Raw genomic sequence first — 16,699 nt, 5'->3', positions numbered from 1 at the left:
CTGCTATTTCAAATGATCTAGTGTTACAATTTAAAGCTGTTTTGTTGCATTTTATTGTTGGCATAAAATTGTCGTGACTTGTTATTGCATGCATTTTTAGTGTCGGCCAATTGCTGGAATATGGGGTATAAAATAAATAAGTTCTTTGGGTTCAGCCCCGCAAGTAGTTTCTTTGTGCATAAATTCAATTTGGACATTAGGGTTTTCCTGTGCTGATGGTTCATTTCCTTGGTTAGAGCAGTCAGTTTAATGGAATGTGTCCGGCAAATGCTTTTCTTTGTAATACTCTGCACTGCATCTTAATATCTTTCGGTCTTTGATTTTAGTTTTCAGACAACTATTACCGGGCAGAACTGATTGATGCACTAGCAAACTCTGTCACTCCAGCAGTTAGTGTGAACAATGAAGCCCGGACTTTGGACAATTTAAATCCTGATATACGCCTTATTCTTGAAGAGATTACCCGATTCTTAAACATGGAAAAACTGCTACCCAGTTACAGACACACAATTACAGTCAGGTACGATATAGAAATATTATGATTTTCGGGAAATCTAAATCTGAAAGAAAGTTAGATGAATTTCTTCTTCCCCCCCCTTAACTTTGTACTGCTGGGCAATTAATCTCGATTCAGTCACTCAAATCTTGCACCAAATCTTGCACCAATGTTCTGATATTTATCAGTAAATGTACAAGAGTCAAGCAGAGATTTAATAGGTGACTAGATTTTTTTTTCCAGAAAAAAACTGTCTTGAGAAAAAAGTAACGAATAAGCATTATTAAAAACATTTGTGCGGTAGTTATTTAACGTTATTTTCTATATAAGCTGTGATAGAAGCGCAAGATTACAATTTATGACGCTCAGTTAAGAGTGTTTTGAGTAGCAGTCTGTACAATTGTAAAATATGTTCCTGTCCAGGCTGTTTGTGACACAGAACAGTCTCTTGGCAAGCCTAGATCAGGAGGGGAATCTCATGTCATGGGAACACAAAAAGAAGAGAGAAAAATAAAAAGCCACAGGACCTAAAGGTTCTGATACATGGTTATCTCCATTTTGTTTACAAAGTTTTCCGTATTATAGATGAGTCCATGCTACATTGGATAACGAAATAAAAAAAATTAAAATTCAAAAATTAACATCACACTTCTATAAGATTATACTAGACACAACTTAAAGAATTAATTATAGGTAGTTATCGACCCTTTGAAGTTATGATGGCGCTGAATGAATGTCTGCAAAATTGGTCTGCAAAATTCCGGCCATACCAGCATCCCTGTGGTCATGTGATTAGGATCTGGGTGATTGGCAGTTTACACTTATAATCAGTTTCAGTCTCCATGATGACCTGATCACGATTTGCACTTTTCCCTGCTGGCTTCCCCAGAAAGTCAATGGAAAAGCCAGCAGGAAAAGCGGAAGTTGCTGGGATAAGTCTCCCCCACCCAATGCATTCTTCTCCAGCCTTTCTGCACTCATACTGTATATATAATTCCACTATACGGTGTCACCGCCTACGCACCCCCTGGGAACAGGTTAGGGTACCTCGTCAAACATCTGCTTCAATACCACACTGGCCTCTCATGCACCTCCCCATGTGCTCAGCCCATGCCACGCCTCTTGCACATCCCCTTGCATACCTGTCATATGCTACACTTGTGCACCCAAACTGTACCACCTCTCTTGTTTGCCTCCTTACACCCAGCACCCCCACCATGTCTCTCATACACTGACTCGTGCTATGTCTCTTATACACCTCTTCACACCCTGCCTTGCTCTCTTGTGCAATGTTCCCTGCACTGCTGAACATCCCCTTGCTTCCTCTGCTACCCGCTCTTCCGGTGCACGCGCCCTCTTAAGGCACTGAAAATGGTCCAACGGTCTGACATACCGGCGTAGGCTGTCCTACAATAAAGCCTCTAAAACAAGACCAGACTGTCCAGGACACCTGGTAATAGGATTGTTTATCTTTATACTAAGAAAGTGGGCAAGGCACCAAAGTCTGCATGTGGTGTGTGCCCAGGAAGACTTCGTGCTGTCCACGCTGTTCGACCAAAAGTTCTTATGAGACTTTCCAAAACAAAGAAACACGTTAGTAGAGCCTGTGGAGGTTCGATGTGTGCTAAAGGTGTTCACGACAGAATCAAGCGAGCATTCCTTATCGAGCAACAGAAGATCGTTGTCAAAGTACTGAAGGCACGAGCACAGAGTCAAAAATCAAAGGGATTATTTCGATTGTCGCCCAATAAATGAAGATTTAAATAATCTAAAAAAAAAAATCCTCTGCTACCCATCAGCAGTCACTTACTTCTCTCCTGGCCCGGCATTTGCAACTTGCTGCCGGCTTCCCCATTGACTTTGGTTGAAGGAAAGCTGTCTCACCTAACAACTGTGGGATCTGGTTAATGACAACAGCCAGGACTGCAGGTATTGCCACCACTAAGCAGTGCAGTTGTGCATTACTGCCATATTGCTTAGCGTTGTAAATTGCAGACCAGCCATAATGAGTTTTCCATCATTCATAAATTATGATACTCTTCCGTTTGTTTTGGTCAAGCCGAAACACGTGTTGTTGTTTTTTTAAATTTCCAGAGGCTATTATAAATTTGGATTTTACAGCAGTTTTCTTTTTCCTCATATCTTTCCTTCGCAGCTGTTTAAATGCAATTCGGATCCTGCAGAAGAACGGCCATGTCCCAAGTGACTCTGCTGTCTTTAAATCTTATGCAGAATACGGCCATTTTGTAGATATTCGAATAGCAGCTTTGGAAGCGGTTGTTGACTACACAAAAGGTAGGGAGGATGATATGGCTTTGTGTGTGTGTGTGTGTTTTAATAAAAGCAGCTCTTAGCTTTCTTTCATGTTCTTTTGACAATGGATCATATTTTAGAGGATTGAGAAAGCTCGCCAACCAACTCTTCAGGAATTTCAGGACTCTCTACAGTCCATTTTGTTCAGCGAAGGATGTCTGTTTTATTCCCTAATCGGGTATGCAACCTTGGCTCTTTTATGACTTGTGGACTTCAACTCCCAGAATTCCCCAACCAGCCATGAATTCTGGGAGTTGAAGTCCACAAGTTCTGTTAATTCTGTTAAGTCAGGACTCTTCAAACTCGGCCCTTTGATGACTTGTGGACTTCAACTCCCAGAATTCCCCAGCTAACCCAATTCCTACCTACCTTGGGAATTCTAAGATTCGTGGACTTCAACTCCCAGAATTCCCCAGCCAGCCATGCTGAGGGGAAAGAGAGAGGTTTCTAAGCTGAGCCATGCTGGCTCAGGAATTCTGGGAGTTGAAGTCCACGAGTCATAAAAGAGCCAAGGTTCCCTACTCCTGCGGCCTAAGTTCATAAACATCAGGCAGCCTGTGGAGAAAATAATCTCTTCCTGCAATTTTATAAATTTCACTGCTGTTATGGATGTGACAACAATAGCCTTGTCTGTAACTTAAATGTTTCTGCCAATACTCCCAGGTTGATAATGCTGTTCCCAGCCTGATAATTAATGGCATGCAGTGGCGCTTAAAAGTTTGTGAACTCTTGAATTTTCAATATAGCTGCATAAATACGATCTAGAATACGATCTGTCCTCCACGTGTCCCAAAACTGGATGGAGAACCCGATCGAACAAACGAGTCTGAAACATTATGTTTTTTTGGTAACCACATTTTAGACCATATTTGTGCAGAAATATTGAACATTCAAAAGGTTTTCAAACTTGTAAACACCACTATAATAGGTTTGAAAAAAATGCAGCTGCTCTGTCATTCCACTGTCTGTCACCAAAGTAATGCCTGTTCTCAAAGTTTTGTAAAAATTGTTTTGTAAGCTTCTTTCTTCTTGTCCCTCAAGAAAACGTTTCTAATTTCTTCTGATGAGTGAGATTGACCGTCTTGTTTAACAGGACTTATTTTTATCCTTAATAGTTGACCGAAGTTATGAGGAACTGCAGTGGCTGCTAACTATGGTCCAGAATGATCCAGTGCCCTATGTCAGGTTAGCCATTTTTTTTTTTGGCTACATTACAAAATTATCTTTATTTTGTAGGTAAATAATACCCTAAATGTAAAATTGCTTTTCCCAATAACCCATTTATAACCACCTGCTCAAAAGAGTATAGTTTTGATTTATATATCTCAAATGATTTTGCCTTTATTATTTTTTTAGAAAATATACTGTCTAAATATATACTATATGTATACTATATACCAGTCTAAAGAATAAGGGAGACATGATAGTAGTATTCCAGTATTTAAGGGGCTGCCACAAAGAAGAGGGGGTCATATTATTCTCCAAAGCACCAGAGGGCAGGACAAGAAACAACGGTTGGAAACTGATCAAAGAGAGAAATAACCTGGAATTGAGAAACTTCCTGACAGTGAGGACAGTTAACCAGTGGAACAGCTTGCCTCCAGAAATTGTGGGCACTCCGTCACTGGAGGTTTTTAAAAAGAGGCTAGACAGTCACTTGTCTGAGATGGTATAGGTTCTCCTGCTTGAGCATGGGGTTGGACTAGAAGACCTGCAAGGCCCCTTCCTATCCTATTCTACTCTACTCTACTCTACTCTACTCTACTCTACTCTACTCTACTCTACTCTGTTCTACTCTATTCTATTCTATTCTATTCTATTCTATTCTATTCTACTAGTTTCAGAAACATAGCATGACAGATCTTTATTTTTTTATGAGGAGAAAATCCTTTAATTTTTTTCTATAATTTTTCTCCTTTAAATTCACACAACTCGCAGTGTATTCTGAACAGAGTAAGTAATCATTCTGTGTGGATACTAAAGAAAATATTATTTGGTTTCTGGTTTGCAATTGCAGACAAAGATTATAAATGATGCCATTTCTTTAATGTTTTGCCTGTTGGTTTTAAGCTGGAGAGATAATAGTTCAAGTCTATATGCCTGATGACTTGAATAATGACAACCTTTGAACAATTTAGCTTCTTTTCTCTATTGGTTTCTTCATATATATTTTTTTTAGAAGATTAGGCAAATTTACAGAACGTGACTTCCTAAGCTTTGTGAACACAAATGATTGAGTTTGACTCTATGATATTAAGGTTAAGGACTTCCTCTAAAATTTGAGAAAGTGCAAGAATAAAAAACCTGCAGGTTAGAATCTCTGTGGATTAAAAGTTGATTTTTGTCCTTTTTTAGACATAAAATATTAAACATGTTGACAAAGAATCCACCATTTACGAAGAACATGGAATCTCCTTTATGCAATGAAGCTTTGGTGGATCAACTCTGGAAGCTTATGAATTCAGGTTAAATCTTTTTCTTAATTATTTACAATTTTTACAATATAAAACATTAATTACTTATTTTGGTATATTAGATACACTAGACAGCTATCCCCACACATATATTTTCTTATCTCTAAGTCCTACTGATTGTAGAATGCCTTGTCTTATCAAATCCATATTCTTCTTTTCTAGCATGTGTGCTCAAGGCAGTATGTACTGTATATTTACTGTATGTATACTGTATGTTTTCCAGGCATTTTCTATTGATATACAGAGTAAGGCTGAACATATACATATACATATAATCTGAATATATATATTCAGAATTTACCTTATGCCACTATAGTCTAAAGCATACAAATGGAACTTATTTGCTCTATAAATTCCTGCACAATTATCTCCAACATAGACTTTGTATACTGGGTTCTCTTTTGTAATAGTGAACTAATGGCTCAGTCTTGATCCTTATGATAGGCTTCTTCAAAATTCAGCTGAACTCGGAAAACAAATGTCACATCAAATAAAATCCACTGATTTCTCTAAGAAGAATAAACATAAGGATTTCAGTAATTGACAGTGCCAAAGGTGATCCAAATCTTCAGATGCTGAGTCCTTCTTGTATAATGAGGGAGAATACATAGGAATAATATTCAGCAAATTTGTGCCACTGTTCATTGAGGATGCAGTGTAAGAAAGGAAGTTAGTTTTTATGGAATTAAGACTTTCTACTGATAGAACCATTTCCATCAGTACAGCTGGGAGGAGGCTGTTCTCTCCCTTTCGGCCCTTCACACGCCCTGTCTGTGGACTTGCATCTTACACACTAACATACACGTTCTTTATTTCAAATTAATTTGATTAGAATTGGGTTTGGCAGCAAGGGGAAATCTAACAACGCATATTAATTTGTGGCCACAAGTCGTAGTGATGGCTACTGCCTTAGATGGGATCAAGACATTCATGAGCATTAGATTAATTGATGAAGTTGGTCCTTGTGTTTATATGGCACTTCTGCTTTCAGAGGTCTAACATCCTGCTTCCCACAGAGGCTAAGCATACTTCTGATTATGAAGGCAGCTTCTTCCCACTCATCCCTCCTAAAGAAGTGGTATTCAGTGGCACTTCTTATTCTCATAACAACTCCTTGGTTTTTTTTTTAACCTCAGATTAATCATACATATAAAAATATGCTGTGGATTGAAAAAAAAATAAGAGTTTTTGCAAGCAAAGCATTAAGTGGAATATTCATATGACTTTTCATAGTAAGATGTTCTTACATGATGCTTTTGGGAAGAAAAATGTTGCACCAGAGTTCTATCACTGGTGTGTGGGTGGGTGGGTGTGTGCGTGTGTATTAACAGACCCTGTCTTACCAAGAGTGTAAAAATTGATTTTCACTTGACCAATTGTTTACAACAATTTTCAAAACATTTATATATGACTTTACTCTTCGGTGACCTTTTTCCTTGTGCAATTCTACAGCTGTGTGGCAGTTAAGTAATGGTGGGGTGGGGTTGGAAGGATTTGCTAAAAGTCAAATTCAGGAAATAAATGGTTTGATTTTTGTTTTGCATTTGAAAAAAATACTGAAGCAAATTTGTCTTATAAAGTTAGTCTTTAACTAAATGGCCTTGTTGTAACAAAAGCAGTGATACTAGAAGAGAGATTCTTGATTTTTGAGGGGGTTAGCAGCAAATCTCTCTGAGTCATGTGGACCTTTTATTTGAAGTGTACTTTCTGTAAAGAACAATTGTGAAGTCTCAGATTACCAGTATGAATATTTATTATGATAAACTCTCTTGGAAGGCCTTTTGAAATAATCAGATCTTTACCATGTTATTACATATTAAGGGGAATACAAACTGCTGCCTCCCAGAATAAAGCTAGAACTAGCGAATTCCTTTAAATAAATTCTTAAATAAATATTCATACTTAAAATATCTGCTTCCAAGGCAACCAGTGTATTCAACAACTGGTTTTAAAGTTCAGATTGCATACTTCTGTTGTTACCTTCATTATCTGAATGAACAAACTAAAGCTTGGCAAAGAACTGTTTTTTCCTATCTGTGTTGAAATCAGTGGAATCATAAATAGGAAAGAAAAGAAAAACAAGAGGAAATAATCTCTGATTTATTATCTTCTGGAAGATGGGTTCAACTTTGGATGGCAAGAACTGTTGAGCTCCACTTCATTGTGTTTTTAGCTTTCTTATCAGGGCAAAAGGGTCTTTGTGTCCCTACAGTATCATATGCTGCAGGGTCTTGTGACAGTTGAATATATATGGGCTGTCTTGTAATTTTCCTCTTTGCTGAATTGTGCTCGAGACACACCCCTTTTACTTCATTTATTGGCTATTTTTTTCCATTCTGGGAACTGTCTGCTAAAAGATACTGTATATCTCAAAATATTGTTTCCTCCCACGTTATAAATATATCTTTTCTTGGCCTTGCATGCCACTAAATCTATAGTCATTAAAGGTAATGACCAGTAAACCTATGTCTATAGATTCACATCTATAATAGTACACACACACACACACACACACACACACACACACACACTCTATACATATATGTGCCCATGCGCTCATGCAGCACCCCCATGTTCATTCCATGGGATTCCCTCTGCTTCTCCCTTAACATCCTGCAACCTGGAATTACGACTTGTTGGGTTGTCTTCGCTAAACAGTGCAGCAGTCACTTGACATCGTCCTTGACAATCGCGCTGCTTAGCAACGGCAATCCCAATCCCAATGGCTGTCATAACCCTAGGACTACCTGTAGAGGTGAAGTTAATACCTTTCTGAGTGCTCTTTCCACTCGCTGCGGATGGTACAGTGCAAGGCACCACACCTATAAGGATGACTCTTTTGCTCCCTCTTTGCTTCTCAAGGTACGTGCCACGACTGGAGGCTACGCTGTGGTGCTGTCGACCTGTACTTCACCCTGTTTGGTCTTAGCAGGCCTTCCTGTTTACCCCTGCCGGAGCTCGGCTTGGTCCTTAACCTCAAAGAAAAGAAAGCTGTGCTGAACCCAACGATAATCCCTGAGCCCGGAGCCTGTGGCCCGGAACCTCCCAACAATCCAAACTCTCTGGGTCAAATAATTGGCTTCCCAACCACAGTAAGTAGATTCCCTAATTCCTTGCACAGCCTTAACTCCCTTCACTCATAGCAACTCCGTTTCCCACAGTGGTCTCCATTTTTAACCCTTGTTCTTCCTGTTCTGATTGCAGCCTGCTTCCCTTGGTCAAGGCTCGTCTCCACTCTCGCCTAACCATTTATTTATCAGGCTGTAATTTTTCTCATCCGAGCTGCTTGAAAATGTGAACACTGTGCCTGTATCCTGCCAATAGAAGACATGACTCTTAGGGAGAAGGGAAGCCTCCATAAAAAAAATGGCACAGATTTTAAGGTATCAGCCTGTGTGATAAATTGCCACATGACAAGTGGGGACAAACATAAACAAATGTGGCTTTAGCTTTTTCCTCTAGGCTGACATCCTTTTTTTTTACTAGCGAAACACGTCTTTCAGTAAAAGGCTGTATTAAGAATCTTACTTGTATGGCTCAATTTACAGAGGTAGCTTTGTTTTGGCATTGATCATAACTAACCTATGATTAATAATATCCTTTCTCTCCCACACCATTCTCCTAGTACTCTTGTACATGTAGGGGCCTAATATCTCATTAAAAAATAATAAAAAAATGGCTGTCATTGTTTAGTAGTATATTTATGATTTGTCTGGTTTGGGAGGATGACAGCTCATTCCATTGTATCCAGTAGGAATAATTGCATTTGTGTTCTCAGGAATTACTCCTACAGCTAATACTGCGAAGGATCCCAAATGCATTGTGTTCAGTTCCCAATAAATTAGAATTGTTTGTATTCTTGTTGTTATACCACTATTTTCAAATTTAATTTTTGTAACTTTCTCCAGGAAGATGATCACCTGAGTAAGGAAATATCAATCCTTCCCCTTCCACATCATCAGGGGTTGAAGAGGAAAGCTGATACACCTCTTGGGTCTCCATTGGAACCTGGACAGATACTTGAGAAGACTGAAGACAGCAAGGTTAAGCTCAAAATAAGGGTAGGTAAATAGGAGATGGGAGAACTGTGCATTTAAGTGGGTGAATGGGAAACAGTGGGAGAACTGTGCATATAAGCTACAGTCTTAAACATCAGATATCACTTTATGGTTCTGTATGTCAATGCTGCCCACATCGGATGTTCTTGCTTGACAATATATGAAGATGGAGACATTTTCTATTTAACCTGTGTGTTACTTTTAGAGTTAAAATTAGATGTTGCTGGAAGGGAGGGGGGAAGAATGTGCTTGGAGACTAGTTAGCCATAACAATATCTCAGTAGAATTCTTCAAGGTTAGTTGTAATAAGAGGAGGTAATGGGAGGGAAAGTTCACACTTCAAACTAATTGGAGAATGTGATTAATGACTGTTAAATGAAGGAGTGAGTTATGCTTTGTTACTGCGTCTGGGGGAGGAGAATTTGGATTTTGGCTTCTCTATGTACGTGCAGAAGCTATGCTGCAAATTAAAGATTCTTTAAGGTAAACAATGCCTCAAAGTTCTTTGAAAAGCTTCTTCTTTCGGAACCATGACACTGTACTTGCCTAAGGAAAAAAACCCAGCCCTTTTTGAAAGATGATTTGTATCTTATCACACAAATTCTTTGAATTATGGACTACATAAGATACTCCAAAAACAAGGAAGAGAGTGAAAGAATTTTAGCTTTTGACACTACTATGTTTAGTATCTTCATCTGTCCCATAGTGCTAAGAAATTGCTAATATCAGGAAAGTCTGACCGAGTAACCCATTGTCTGCTGCATGTTTCTGTTAATAGCCATATCTTAAGGAGCATAAACAAAGAGTTCTCATTCTAGGAGCAATTGAACAGTAAATGAAATTAGGCTGTTTTAAAAAAAACCATGATTTTTGTTTTTAAACCAGCTTGCTTATTATAATTATTTTCCATAGATNATTGCTAATATCAGGAAAGTCTGACCGAGTAACCCATTGTCTGCTGCATGTTTCTGTTAATAGCCATATCTTAAGGAGCATAAACAAAGAGTTCTCATTCTAGGAGCAATTGAACAGTAAATGAAATTAGGCTGTTTTAAAAAAAACCATGATTTTTGTTTTTAAACCAGCTTGCTTATTATAATTATTTTCCATAGATTTGAAAAAAAAACCAAACATGTTTAGCTGGTGATTAGAACTCCTTAAATATGTTCTGGTTTTGTTTGTTTTCTAATTTTGCAGTTTTCAAATTCTCAAGAAGAAGAAGAGATTGATATGGACACGGTTCATGACAGTCAAGCTTTTATCTATCATCATTTAAATATGTTGGAAAGACCATCAACACCAGGTTAGTGATAGGGTGGATAAAAGTCAGTAATTAAAAAAAAGATTCCAATTTTTAAATTTATCAAAATGTGATTTTTTAATTTAAAAAAGGCAATAATTTCTTGTTCACCAAAATGTAAAAAAAAGTGTTTATTATTTATTACTCACAAAAACGTGCAAAATCTGTACTTAAAAGTTACGGTTTGGTCATGTTCATATATAGTATATTCACATGGTCATTCATTTCAGTTTTTCATTTCCTGATCATGGCTTAGCCCATGCTTTTAAATGTCCATTTCATATGTATAAAGAAAGAAGATAGATGGAAGTATTTCCTGTGCTTATATGATGATGAAACTAGTCCTAGTTAGGATAAAGGGATATTTATAACGTACTCCTCTGGAATCTGCAGTGCAGCAGAAGTACAATTTATATACTTGTCTGTGGAGATTCTCAGTCATCCAGGTCATGGTGTCCCAAAGGTACTTTTTCAAAAGGCGACGACTACACATTGGAGAAACAAAAACAACCACTTCACAAACTCATGGCACAACATAGGAGGACAAGATTCAGCAGTCCATCTGCATTTGAAAGACAAAGGTCATTCTTTTGAAGAGAGCAAAGTCCATATTCTGGACAGAGAGGACCGCTGGTTTGAAAGAGGGGTCAAAGAGGCCATTTACGTTAAGATTGAACAGCCCTCTCTCAACAGAGGGGGATGGATAGGACACTACCTATCTCCTGTTTACAACACAGTCCTTTCAGCAGTTCCAAGAAGGTTCCACACCCATTTGCACTATTCAGGTGACCCTGAGGACACAAATAAACCTCCAACTGGCCTCAACGACTCTCAGAAAAAGTGCCAACGACCATTTGCAAGGAATATAAATGTTTCCATTCTCCTGTCAGAACTGAAGAAGCTTCTTGGATAAGAAGTGAAATGTCTTCAAGGAAAAACAAAGTCCAGTTGCCTTTTGAAAATGTACCTTTGGGACAATTTTTTTTTTTTTGCTTACAATTAAGAGTCACTTAGGTAATGAGGTGGGCAGTGCCTAAATTTGATAAATAAAAATAAACACAAGCGAGCAATCAAATGAGAAGACCTGAACTCATTGGTAGCCTCACACTGCAGTGAACAAGGACACACATTCAATTTTGGAGCTACTAAGATTGTTGGACGAGTAGGCATAAAAACAGCCAGGGAAGTGATTGAACCCTGGGAAAGAGCCCCCTCGTAAGTCAACAGGAGCGCTGGTTTACTGTCAGCCTATCAAGTACTTAGAAGGCAAGGGTTGGGTAGCACAAGCAAACACCTAATGACTTAAAAGCTAGCCATCAACACACCCCAATCAATAACTAAAAAGCCACTTACAATAGGCGCTATAAATCCCACACAGAGAACAGCACACACTCTGCTAGAGAGAAGCTCCTTGAGGATTTGTATACTTCCTACTCATTAGATTTTTGGCAGCTTACAAACTGAAAAGCAATCAAACATCTAACATACAAATATATGCTATTGGTGGAAAATTTAAGTAACTTTTCAGTATGTATTGGCCATAATTGGCTTCTTTTAAGTACACCTCACCAGTATTACCTTGCTCCTGGGGCACAAGTAGAAGACTGATAATTAGACCCCCAAGCCAGCAGTTTGAAGGAAAAGCAGAGCAATCAACTCCTTCAACTGTCTGAAATAGACCTTCTGAAAAGGATGTGTTGAGTACCATATTAGTAAAGCTTTAGTAGTCAGGAAGAATGTAAGCCCAGGGCCCAACTAAATCACGAACTGCTTAAATTGCTTTGTGTGCATCCTTAGGCAAATCAGATTTTAGCTAAATAAATCCAGTAGCCAGTATTAAGGGTTTTCAGGGCAGACCCTACCATGAAGGAAAAGTTAATTAGATGTGAGCATCTCCCTTCTTAAACACCCTTCCTGAATAGTTCCCTGAATACTTAGAAAGCACGGTGCTGGCAAACAACATGTGCTCTTTTTTTAAAATCAAAAGCTTCCCATTTCAAATGGCCACGGTGATGGATGTGGAATTTTTTTTCCCAAATCTCCCACTGTTTTCACTCAACTGAAAACTCTTCCTTATGGGAGAGGAACAATCATTTAACAAACAGATCGATTCAGGATTTCAAAATTCACATGAATTGACCAAAGCAGAGAGCTTATTTTAAAGAGTAAGTTGGAAATCTGTCAGATCCAATAATTTCTATGGGCATATCATTTTATAAGCCACCATGCCGTAAGAGGGTTTTAATATGTGTTAATTTAATTTAATCTTTTTTGTAGTATTTTTAATTGTAAGCTGTAAATATAAAAAAAATAATATATGGTTTGTTTTTATCCCATTTTCATTATTTTTTTTATAATAACTCAAAGTGGGAAACATCCCCTTTGGTCCCCCCTTCTCCTATTTTTCCCACAACATCAACCCTGTGAGGTGGGTTGAGCTGAGGCAGAGTGACTGGCCCAAAATCACCCAGCCGGCTTTCATGCCTAAAACCGGACTAGAACTCACAATCTCCTGGTGATTGGCCCCAACTCATTCAGCCAGCTTTCATTACTAAGGTGGGACTAGAATTCACAGTCTCCTTGTGATTGGCACAAAGTCACTCATCTGGCTTTCATGTCTAAGGCAGGACTAGAACTCACAGTCTCCTGGTTTCTAGCCTGGTGCCTTAACCACTAGACCAAACTGATGCTGTATTTCAGATGGTGACCGTTTATCAGGCCATAACATAAACAACAACAACAACAACAACAATAATAATAATAATAAAGTTGGAAGGGACCTTGAAGGTCATCTAGTCCAACCCCCTGCTCAGGCAGGAAACCCTACACCATTTCGGACAAATGGCTGTCCAGTCTCTTCTTAAAAACTTCCAGTGTTGGAGCATTCACCGCTTCTGGAGGCAGGTTGTTCCACTGGTTAATTGTTCTAACTGTCAGGAAGTTTCTCCTNTTTTTACATCGTGGTGACCAAAACTGGATGCAGTATTCCAAGTGTGGCCTTACCAAGGCATTGTAAAGTGGTAGGGTATATCTTATGAACTCAGAACAGAAAATGCTAGTCAGCAGGCCTGGAATCAAATGACCGTGGTTTAAAATCTCTAGTGAACCTATATCAGATAAGAGAAAGCAGTACCAAACTGGGTGGGCCAATGTTCCGGCTTGCTGTATTATGGTTTTCTGTATTTGAATGGTTGTATGGCCTCCATATGGCCTTTATTAAAATCAAAGGAGTGCTGGGACATATTCTTCTAAAGCACTGTTCCCATTTTTCAAATAACAAAGGGATAATTTTTGAGCCCCTTGCTGAGAACAAAATCTGGTAGCTTTGGTACAGGCACAGCACTGTTGGTTTGAAAGATGACGAAAGCTATTATTTCAGCTTTCTTTTTTTAAATAACAGAAGGGCAGCAGCTCATCTGAATAATCTGCAAATGGATTGAGTTAAGACTTGAAGACCCAAAAGCGGCCTCTAGAATACTTACGACTTTTCAAATTTGACATTTTTCCAACTATGACTAGAGTTTTTCCTGTTCTGAAGCCAGTTTTCTAACATAGTCTTGTACTGTCTCCCCTTGGTTCTTTAAAACAATTCAAGTTTTATTTTACTGGGAATACTTAGCAGATTTCGTCTAAAAAGTCGTAAGGCACAGTTCTCTACATGGACAAGGCTTTTTTTTGTCACATAGGATGTGGCCATGTACTTAATGTCTTTCTTTCAGGTCTTTATAATACGATGACCATTGAATTTTCAGGCTTTATGCAATCTGAGATTTAGATCTTCCATAAACTCTACATCTAGCTGAATTGCAAATTTATGGGCGATTTCCAGAAAGTGAAAGTTCAAAGAAACATTTGGGTTAAAGTTATGGAACTTGTATTGGAATTAGTGGGGAGAGTTTGAAAACATAACAGACAAGGCAAACTCTGCTTGTGTTTTTGGAATTTTATTTAAGCATCATAAGTGTCATAAAGGATAATTCAGTACAGTTCTTGTAGCAATAGGTCCATACTTGCAAATGGAGATGTATGTTCCTAAAATTGGGCATTTATGATGTTAAGGGGCCTTGACAAGGCTTTGGACTTGAAAATTGCCTAAGAACTTGTAATGTGGCAAACAGTCCTTGAACTGTTATGTATAATCCAACAGACAGGTTTAATTACTATATCCCTTTGGCAGTTCTTTTGAAATTATCTCTTGTCATTTTCTACTATTATCAAGAGAGTAATCTTGCAGAATCAGCCCAAGGCTGTAAACCAGCTTTTTATTTCATCTTTCTTCCTTTCTTTCTTTCTTTCTTTCTTTCTTTCTTTCTTTCTTTCTTTCTTTCTTTCTTTCTTTCTTTCTTTCTTTCTTTCTTTCTTTCTTGTAAGCTTTAACAACAATAAGAATTAATACAAACTGAAAAAGGAAGGGGAAAAAAACACTAAAAGTTTAGAAAGAAAATAGAAGGAAAAAAGATGTAAGGCAAGATATAAAGAAGTGACATGATTTCACCATAGATACAAGTGTAATTATATTTTAATCTTTCTGTGTTTTAACCATGACTCTCTTCTTTCTATAATCTATCCTGTCCAATCATCAAAACCATAAATCATAAGTTTAATTTTTCTTTTTTTTAACACAAAAACTCAATAAGGGGTTTTTAATCTTCAATAGATGTAGATATGCTGTATGTATATATTTGTCTAATCAAACAAGTCAAGTTTAGGCACAGCTTTTTATTTCTCAACTAAATACTGTTGGGATGCTCATGAACAGGTGTTAGAAAGGTACTTATTCCCACCATTATTCCTATGGAAATATGCTGCCTCTAATCTGAAGGAAACATTGAATCTTGGACTGTCACCACTCAGTAGAACTGTCTTCCAGGAATTCATCCAATCCCTTTTGAAAGCTATTCACGTTAGCAACCATCTCGCCGTCTAAACCTATTGTACCCTTACCCTTATATTTCTGTACCTCAGTAATAAACATCTGTTAAAGTGAAGACAATTCAGCATCTGCCTATGTACATCCATTGAAATATGTGCTCAATGGAAGAGGACAGGGCCTCTTGGAGCTAGTTATCACAAGTCCTTTGGGTAGACATGAAACTTCTATTCCAGAGGATATGTACTATAACTAGTCCTTGACTTACAACAGTTCATTTAGTGACCGCTCAAAGTTACAATGGCAGTGATAAAAGTGAGTTATGACCGTTTTTCACACGACCGTTGCAACATCCCCATGGTCACATGATCAAAATTCAGACACTTGGCAACTGACTCATATTTATGTTGGTTGCAGTGCACCAGGGTCATGTGATCCCCTTTTGCAACCTTCCGACAAGCAAAGTCAACGGGGAAGCCAGTTTCACTTAACAGCTGTGTCACTAATTTAACAACTGCAGGGAGTCACTTAACAAATGTCTCACTTAGCAACAGAAAATTTGGGCTCTGTTGCAGTCGTATGTCGAGGACTCCCTATACATGGCTTTGAATGGTGTGAGAGACTTCATAAGGATCAGTCAATCCTTGTGATTACTTCATCTTTCAGACATTTTGTGCTTTATTAGGTGATGGGGAGGATGAATTTTATGGTTTGAAAAATGTTGACCCAGATCATTGAAGCTGTTAATTTGCAGAGTTGGGGCAATTTTCTTATTGTGTTGACAGAAAATAGATTATTGCAAAACAAAAAATAGGGCAGGAAACTGAACAAGGACAGAGAATGTATATGCGCTGAAGCTGGAGTTTTGATTGCTGTTTCCTGAACAATTCTGACCAAAGAATACATTTGCTAAAGAGAAAGATTCTGAAGAACATCAGATAATTATTTATGACAAGCATTATCTGGGGATCAGGTTGGCTTATGAATATAACCGGTATTTATAGCACTTTATTAGCATTTCATAATACTTGTTTTGTGCTATTCTTATACTGCCCATTGGGGGTATAAAGTAATAAACAAGAGTTCCTGGAGATTTGTGCCAGAAAATAAACAGATGTTACCTCAGGGACCATTCTAGGAAACAGCTGCACGCTTGGAATTGTTTAGTATCAATTGAATTGAGATCCA

At 38.1% G+C, this 16,699-nt stretch overlaps 1 protein-coding gene and 1 pseudogene across 1 annotated transcript in view; both read left to right on the top strand.

The window, feature by feature from the left end:
* Nucleotides 1-326: 326 nt before the first annotated feature.
* The window catches only part of LOC107298913 (transcription initiation factor TFIID subunit 2), a gene marked incomplete at its 5' end in the record, with an annotated part of 25,449 nt that continues 9,076 nt past the window's right edge, over nucleotides 327-16,699 (top strand). The window contains 7 exons of the mRNA XM_015828271.1: nucleotides 327-520; nucleotides 2,652-2,791; nucleotides 3,925-3,994; nucleotides 5,165-5,274; nucleotides 8,146-8,375; nucleotides 9,192-9,344; nucleotides 10,539-10,644. Coding sequence (XP_015683757.1) covers nucleotides 327-520; nucleotides 2,652-2,791; nucleotides 3,925-3,994; nucleotides 5,165-5,274; nucleotides 8,146-8,375; nucleotides 9,192-9,344; nucleotides 10,539-10,644 — 1,003 coding nt within the window. The remainder of the gene's footprint in view (nucleotides 521-2,651; nucleotides 2,792-3,924; nucleotides 3,995-5,164; nucleotides 5,275-8,145; nucleotides 8,376-9,191; nucleotides 9,345-10,538; nucleotides 10,645-16,699) is intronic.
* On the top strand, nucleotides 1,866-2,251 carry LOC107298911 (annotated as a pseudogene).

This window comes from Protobothrops mucrosquamatus, unplaced genomic scaffold, assembly GCF_001527695.2.
Source record: "Protobothrops mucrosquamatus isolate PMUCROS unplaced genomic scaffold, P.Mucros_1.0 scaffold4361, whole genome shotgun sequence".
In the NCBI taxonomy this organism is placed as follows: Eukaryota; Metazoa; Chordata; class Lepidosauria; order Squamata; family Viperidae; genus Protobothrops; species Protobothrops mucrosquamatus.
The sequence above is the reverse complement of the archived record's forward strand: the minus strand, read 5'-3'. Positions and strand labels throughout refer to the sequence as shown.